The sequence below is a fragment of the Echiichthys vipera genome (assembly GCF_963691815.1).
Source record: "Echiichthys vipera genome assembly, chromosome: 3".
Lineage (NCBI taxonomy): Eukaryota > Metazoa > Chordata > Actinopteri > Perciformes > Trachinidae > Echiichthys > Echiichthys vipera.
In genome coordinates this window covers 24,716,268-24,724,655 of record NC_139828.1, presented here as the reverse complement: position 1 = coordinate 24,724,655, position 8,388 = coordinate 24,716,268, and the positions used below count along the sequence as shown (strand labels likewise).

General features: G+C 41.9%; 1 protein-coding gene across 1 annotated transcript; it reads left to right on the top strand.

The window, feature by feature from the left end:
* Positions 1-7,464: 7,464 nt before the first annotated feature.
* gsx2 (GS homeobox 2) lies at positions 7,465-8,388 on the top strand (the record flags this gene model as incomplete). The annotated part of the gene is made up of 2 exons (XM_083911371.1): positions 7,465-7,840; positions 8,048-8,388. The coding sequence occupies 2 exons, from the start codon at positions 7,465-7,467 to the stop codon at positions 8,386-8,388; spliced, it is 717 nt and encodes a 238-aa protein (XP_083767497.1).

Genomic DNA, 8,388 nt, shown 5'->3' with positions numbered 1-8,388 from the left:
TAGAGGTCCTATATTATGCTTATATTCAGGTTCATAAATGTATTTTGGGGTTTTACTAGAATATGCTTTAATATAATAAAAAAAAAAATCACACACACATTGGGCCCCATGCAAGAACTTTTTCGTATTCTTATCTTGACTTTCTCTTCCATTTTCTTTCAAACAGTGGGTTCGTACGAGCGTGCCGCGTGAGATTCAGCAAACGCTCCTAACTTCAGATAACTTTGCAAATGACCCGGTTTACACGATGAATGCCATGATTGTAAAATAGCACAAGTAACGCCCCAATATTACCATAAAAGGCTCCGCATCCTGCCTCAAATGTCCTATTTTGCAGTCCTGCTTTTGGAGATCCATAAAGAAAAGTTGATTATTTTAACAGTGTCAGCAGCAGAGTTAAGGGACCTGATGAAGCCAATGGGAATAAAAAAAAAAAAAGTGCTTTCACCTGGGGTCGAAGAAGTGGTTCGATATGAGAATGGCCTCTTTTCTTTTAATGTCTCGCCACAGCAAGGCGATTGATGAATGCAACGGGATGGGGTCAAGTATATTAAGCTGTTTTGAAGTTTTAGATGCTCATATTGATATTGTAGTGTTATACAATATAATTAATAGCCAATTTAAATATAATGATATTGATAAGTAACAGGAATACCTTTACAATTATAATTCAAATTGCATTGTCAACAGTTTAACGTCAACATAATTATGATGTGTAATTTATATTGCATTTTCAAACTCAAAATTGCTTCAAAGTAATGAAATATACAGTCCATTGGAGAAACTGACTAACTGCACATGACTCCAACAACAGGTCTGGACTACTTGTAAATTAGGTTCGTATCTCAGAGAAAATTAAGAAATACCAGAAAATTGGTGAATGCAGCCAGTTCTCCTATATCACTCATCCAAGCCACTGAAGAACCAAACTGTTCGTATGAGTTCTCACGAGGCCCATTTTTTTTCTCACACTGTCTGTCTGAATATACCCGTATTCACCCTCTCTCTGTTTCCGTGCCTGTCTCTTTAAGGCCCCTTTTCGAAAAAGCCGCTGCTCCAATTGGTCAACATTTGCAGTTCTTCTGCATCTGCACGCTCTGTGTCACTGCAGCTGGGGAATGACTATAACAGCACTGTAGCAGCGCTTTCTGCATATATATATATATATTATAGTTGTGACATCACAAATGTACAGAAGTCCTGACGACCCGTTTAAAGACACAGTTTCTGAATACAGGCTGTGTGCATTTCTCTGTGGATTGAGCGTTTTGATTCTTTCACACAATTTATATAGCAACTCCACCTACTTAATAATAAAACAAAAAGATGTTGAGATATCTTTTTAAAAGAGACATTTTCACGTCTTTTTGTTTTATTGTAAAGATTTAAATGGGATCTGCAACATATAAAGTAAAATTGATTAACTAAGTGAGTGAAAATGTCTTCCTCCATGTTTTGAAAGCTTTTGTCGTTGCTCTATATCTGCAATCACTGAAGACAGTAAATGACTGTCTGTGGCTGCCTCCTGCCGATTAACATACAGTATATAAATCTGATAATCCCCTTATAAAAAGAACCACATGCACTGTAAAGGAAATCATTCGTGACTATGTAAAACAAAAGAAGGGTTTGATAGCATTGGCTGGCAGAACAGTGAAATGAATAGAAATGAACACTGAAATTCCAACAGTATAAAGAAGACAAAGACAAAAACAGGAAAAATAAGATCGATGCTTTCTTCATTGTCCAAATGAGCCGCAGAAGTCAGAGCCTCAGAGTGCGGCTACATTCTGACAGCTCACTCTCTACCTTCTTTTCAACTTCTGCACATCTTCCAATAAATCCCACTATATTCATAATAATAGATGGGAAAATGTGGCCATCATCTCATTTAAGAACATTAAAGCTTTCCCATTTGTTTGAAAGCCTCTATTTGACCTCAAACACAGGGAAAACCAGGATGAGGTTAGAGCGACAAGCTCTGAGAGACACTAACAGGCAACAATGAAAATCAACATAATGACAAACTCTACTCAACATGACACTTCCCCAAATCTTACAATAAAGCAGGGAGTGTGTGTGTGTGTGTGTGTGTGTGTGTGTGTGTGTGTGTGTGTGTGTGTGTGTGTGTGTGTGTGTGTGTGTGTGTGTGTGTGTGTGTGTGTGTGTGTGTGTGTGTGTGTGTGTGTGTGTGTGTGTGTACTTCACGCTTGGCGGATGTATTGCTGAGGACCCAATGATGAACTTTGTGTCAAATTTGGTATAATCTGGCCAGATTGTGGCATTATAATTACATTCATTATATCTTTTTAGAGGAACTCTCCATATAAGCCTGGCACATTAGTGTCTAGATCAATTTTCTGCCATTTTGTATTGTGTCCGAATCTGTTTTTTTGCTAGTCCTCCTACACATTTTGAGCAATCATCACCAAGTGGGGCAGAGACCGTCTCTGAACCGAGCTGGGGAAAGTTACTTTTTCAGATTTTTGATGTTCCATTAACATTAACCATAAAAGTTTGCTCAATACTGTGGGCAGGGCTTATATTACAGAAAATGTGATATCTCATTAATGCATTATGCAATTTCAACTAAATTTGGCGGACATGTGTAGATATGATGTCTGAGTGGCCATGACACGTTTGACACCATTTGGCCAATAGGTGGCGCTTTAGTAGCCGCATCATCTAACTAGAAAGGAAGGAATCACTGTCTGCCTGTGTATGACTGTCCTTCACATATCTGAAGAAGCGTTCATCCAATCAACTTCACACTTGGCAGGTGTATTGCTGAGGACCCAAGGGAGTGCAGTGTAGAGTGTCAAGTTGATCGAATGAGCAACTCAAGAACACAGCGAGCAGCACTTCGGGCGAAGCAATAAGCCAGCTCCGAGCAGGCAATAAATACATTTACATACACATAGAAAAATAATCAGAAATATTGTTTATCTAAACATAACATCCCTTGATCTGTCCTCTTTTGCTAAATATAACATGAATCAGAGAGAACAGCAGTACAGCAAAGCGGATGCTAATTAAAACTAAAAAACTGCTTCTACATACTGATTGGATTAAAGTTGTAATTCAGCAGAGTTTATTATTAGAAAAGTTAAAACATTCCCTCAGAGGGGCAAAAGAAGTGATTGACAGGTATAAGGTGCCGGACACGGGATTGAAACATGTTGGTTTGTTTGCTTCTTCACAGTCTGATAAACAGAGGACAGAGAGATTGCGGCCCATGTCTATTCATGGCGCCAGCCAGCGACAAAAGACGTGGCCTGGACACACATTCCAGCCTGCTTCCGCTCCAGCACACAAGCTCAATCCCAGGGATTTCCCTTTCAAAAAGGGAGAAAAAGGGCTACAATATCACCTCTTTTAGATTGAGGGAGAGACTGGTCGGGGTAACTGGGTGGAGGAACTCCTGTCATTCACTTCTTTGAAACATTTCCTGATTTAGGTTTCAGGGGAAGTCAGGATCTCTCTGTTGTCTTCAGAGGAGGGCTGAGGTCTTTTCAGGTTTGGTTGAGGCAGTTTAGAGAGGATGTGATTGGTCTTCATTCAAAACCACAGTTGTTTTTAATTTGTGAATTTGAGTTAGAATTTGAGTCAATCCATAGTGGATATGTTCTGCGTAGATGAGCATGTTTTCAGACGAGAGGAAAAAGCCAATCATTAACCAAAATAAAACAGCATCTTGATCTTCTTGGTAACCAGCGAGGAGCACAATAATGAGTCCTTACAGCCGATAACTCCTGCACTACAAAGTGACCAAGAATGAAATAGCTCCCATTTATTACAAAGAGTATGGAATTTCAGGACTATTTGACAACTCAAGCAAGAAAAGATTGAAATAAGGGCTGCTCTGCTGTCTCTGTAATGGCATTTGCTTAGTCTTTCGGAAACAACAGAGGAGGCAGAGGGACAAATCAGGGCTCCAACAATGAGCTTTAATAAAGACGTTTCTCTGGGAACTTAACCGTGATCGGCGTCTCTATCAGTCGGTGTTTATCTCATTTTCGAGGCTCGTTAATTGTGTGCGGCATAAAGCGCAGACACATACACATGCTGCGTTGAGTGTGGACATCCAGACACACTCGTTGGCGCAGGGGCACACTTCAGTCTGGAGTGTCTGGTCTGAGCAGCTCTGTGAGACTGAGAAGCGTCTCCCTAATTAGAGGGAGCCTGGTGCAGGACATCTCTATAGGCCATCAACAGGGCCCTCGCCGGCTTTGTTCTGCAGCCTCTTCTTACACTGAAGCTGTCACTTTACTTTTCTATAGGAGTGAGGGCCATGCTCCCTAGCAGTGTTGTCTGTTCCCAATCACAGAAACCGCTTGGAGATAGGCTGCAACACAACAAGGACATGGCTGCAACACAACAATCCTATCATGAAGTTGTTTCCCGTTCCATTTTTTTTTTTGCACTAACATTTAAACGTCAGCTTATTGATCTTGACAAACTCCAGCTGCAAGACATTAAAAGGGACTGCTTTTCTTTGTTTATCCGGCTAAGTTGTCACAGCGTGTTAAAATGCAATTATTTCCAACTCATTTTTGCATAGAAACCTAATTATTCACCCAGATATAAATTAGATTCCACATTCATGGAGACCATGAACCCCCTAAACTCCTGCAGGATGCTATTCACTGGCAAGCCTTTTTCTCTCCCCGCTCCCCTTTTCTCTGCAGAGCATGAGATGGAGAGTAGCCACTGCAGCTGCTATTCACATCAAGCAGATAATTGTTAATGAAAAGTCATTGCGTGGCATTATGTTGTCCACAGGATCATTGTTCATTTTCCCCCCATCGCCATTGAGATCTATATGGAGGACCAGAGTGTTTCCTTTGAGTTTTGGTATTCAGGATCTGTTGCCTGGTAACTAATAAAGGGGCAAATCATCCACTGTATTGGCCAAGATGGGTTGCAGACTGGCCCGGCACAACAATGCAAGGTTTGTAAAAAGGCGTTGAAACAAGTTAATGACGCTTGTTCAACAAAACATTAATGGACTTCTTCACGGTATAATATGGCATGGGATGCGATGTGAATGAGAGGGGGGAACTTTAGCAGTGCACTTTTACAAAGTTTGTGTGTTTTTACTACTGGGAGGAGCTGGATGCACACAGACACACACACACACACACACACACACACACACACACACACACACACACACACACACACACACACACATACACACACACACACACACATACACACACACATACACACACACACACACACACACCTTTCTCCCTCCCCTCTTTGATGATGCACTTACACACACTCTCATACTCATACTAGAAAAGTAAGTTGTTTTCCACTGAGGAGAATCAACTTCAGGCTAACCAACCTCTGAAGAGAATTCACTTTTTTAATTCTCCTATTTAGATCAAATTTTCGTGTTTCTGAATAGGCCAGTGATTAATTGCCCATCAACGCGATTTGAAAAGGAGGTGAACAGTGGAGGGTAACCGCTGCACTATAAAGTGAAAGGAGAGAAAGAAGAGGCAAGTAAGTAAGAGGTGGGGCCCTGAGAGCTTTACACATTTCTGAAATTCTGCCGTTTAACCAGTGAGTGATATAGCACCGGCCCCATTTGTTGCACCGGCGTCTTAACCGAAGCGGACAAAAAACTGCAGCCCTGTCACCCCGAGCAGAATAAAGGGAATCAAAGGATTTTTCCCTTAAATGGACTAATTTTCTCCTTGAATTATGAAAGTAATGGCTAGGTAACAGCCTGTGCTCAGTACCCGACGGCTTAATGCTTCCTAAATCCTTCCACGTGGCTCCACTGGTCCTGGCAATTAGGCCTCATTATAGCCTCATAAAGGATCTCATTTGTGGGATTACTTAATAGACAATGAAATTTTATCGTGCAGAATTATGGAAAAATAATATTAGAGCTCGCATGGTGTGTTGAAGGCGCGCGCCACGCATCATTCCGCTTGGTTTACTCTCTCTCTCTCTCTCTCTCTCTCTGTCTCCCTTCTCTCTTTGGACTGTTATCTGTACCATAACAACTCTGTGTCTTCCTTGTCAAGCGCTGGATTCACTTTATTATAGCAATTACTGTCTGTGTGACAGACATGTTTGTTTTGATCATTACTATTGGATTTTAAAGACATTCTAATTCTTTCGAAGGCTGAATCTTAACTCACACTTCAATAAGTGCTTCACTTTGCTATAATCATATTTGCCCAATGGCGAGGTTAAAAAAAGAAAAAGAGGTGCACCATAAACAGAGAGTGGCTTATTAAAACCAGGCCTATTGTATTTATGTTTGTGTTCCTGTCTGAGGTCACAGGAGAAACTAACACATGTTGTGTTGGATCTGGACCGTCTGCACCACAAACCTACTGACGGCTCGCCTCTGTCTGAAGGTCCGAGGCGTTACTTGGCAGATGAAAGCAGAAGCTAAACCTACCGGTGACCCGCCTGGGGATCAAACTCGCTAATTATTGTCACAAGATGAGGGATTAACGCATTTCTGAAATAGCTGCCTGTTTACCCCCGCACAGACCGACCATTATAAACACTTTCTAATTGAATCCTAATCGCCATCAAATAACCGCAGCCCAGACTCGCCATCAGTTCATAATTCTTTAATTGCTGGAAGTGAAACCTGGACCAACCGGATTCAAAGTATGGTTAGGCTTCAGAGCAATTAGTGCTTGTAGCAGAGTGCACAATTCCTTAAATCGCATTTGGGGAAAATAAATTGACTATGGATGAAATGAAATCTTAAGGCGTATTAACCAGTCATGTGAAGAATTTAATTGATCCATAGATTGAATTGGGGGGGGTAATGATCAAATAACTTTAATATGATTCAATTGGAAAGTTAAACAGTAATTATTCTGTTATCCAAGAAGGCTCATTTTTGTTTCCACTCCAACAGGTTCCTCTTTCAGATCATCTGATGTATTAAATGACTGGTTAATATGTTTGAAGTGATCAGTTTAAAATAGAAAGTATTTCCAAATTATGTTTTACAGTGTCAGGTTTATATCTGACCTGTATCCTATAACCATGGATACATATTTTTAAGCAGCACACGTGTAAAAAAAAACTATTTTAACATTGTTTAAAATGATGCCCATTGATAGTTTGAGTCTACTGAGGAAAGCAGTGTAATTTACCTCATAAGAAAATGTATAAAATGTTTTGATGTGCCTGGATATATTATTCTAGTGGCTGAGACTTCTCTAAATTCAGGGGATAAAAAAAGAGTAAATCTGCAAGTTGTGATTGGAGGCCCAGGGAGACATCACGTGGTTTGGGTCGCTGACAGCATAAACCCTTGGAGCCGGGTGCGCACGTGGATGACGCTGCAGGGCCAACCCTCTTCGGGGTCCCTTTTGTTGAACCATCAAACATAAGCACCTTTGGAGATCCCGAGGGGTTCAGATGAGAAACAGCTATCAACTTGTGCACGGAGAGATCACCCATCAGCAGCGCAGCATGTCGAGGTCTTTTTACGTCGATTCTTTGATAATCAAGGATACGGTTCGACCTGGACCAGTAGAGCATCCAGGACAAGACTTCTTTATTCCCATCAGCATGCATTCTCCGAGCGTAATGACGGTCACCGCTCCAGTGTGTCCGTCCAGGAAAACTGGGACTTTCTGTGTTTGCCCGCTGTGCGTCACGTCCCACATCCACTCTTCACGCAGCGGCATTCCCATGCTGAAGAGTCAGTTTCCAGGAGCGGAGGCGCAATACTGTCAGAGGATAGCGCATCAGCAGTCTCCTGCACTAGCGCACCCGGGACATACACCTGTCTGCACGCCCACCTTCAGCGTCACAGATCCCAGGAGATACCACTGTCTTTCTATTGGTAAGCCACCTGTTTGCTGCAGTCACTGTTCGGCACCTGTTCCATAGTCTTGCTATACCTCATGATGCACTTTCAGGCAGTCAGATGAATGCTCGGCTTTTACGCACAATGATTTACGCGCGATGTTTTACATATTACATATTTGATATCGTTTGGAATTGTACTGATAATAAAAAGCTTAACGTCTGACATGTTTTTCTCCAACAGGCGCCACTGAGAACAGCCACATACAGAATGGCAAGAGGATGCGCACGGCTTTCACAAGCACGCAACTCCTTGAACTTGAAAGGGAGTTTTCCACGAACATGTATCTTTCAAGACTGAGAAGAATCGAAATCGCCACGTATTTGAACCTGTCGGAGAAACAGGTGAAGATCTGGTTTCAGAACCGCAGGGTGAAGCACAAGAAGGAGGGGAAAATCACCCAAAGGAGCGCACACAGCGGTTGCAAGTGCACAACTGGTCACACAGACTATTCAAGGTCAGAGGACGAGGAGTCTCTGTCTCCGGCCTCTGCTTCAGAAGAGAAAGAGGTGTCACCCATCTGA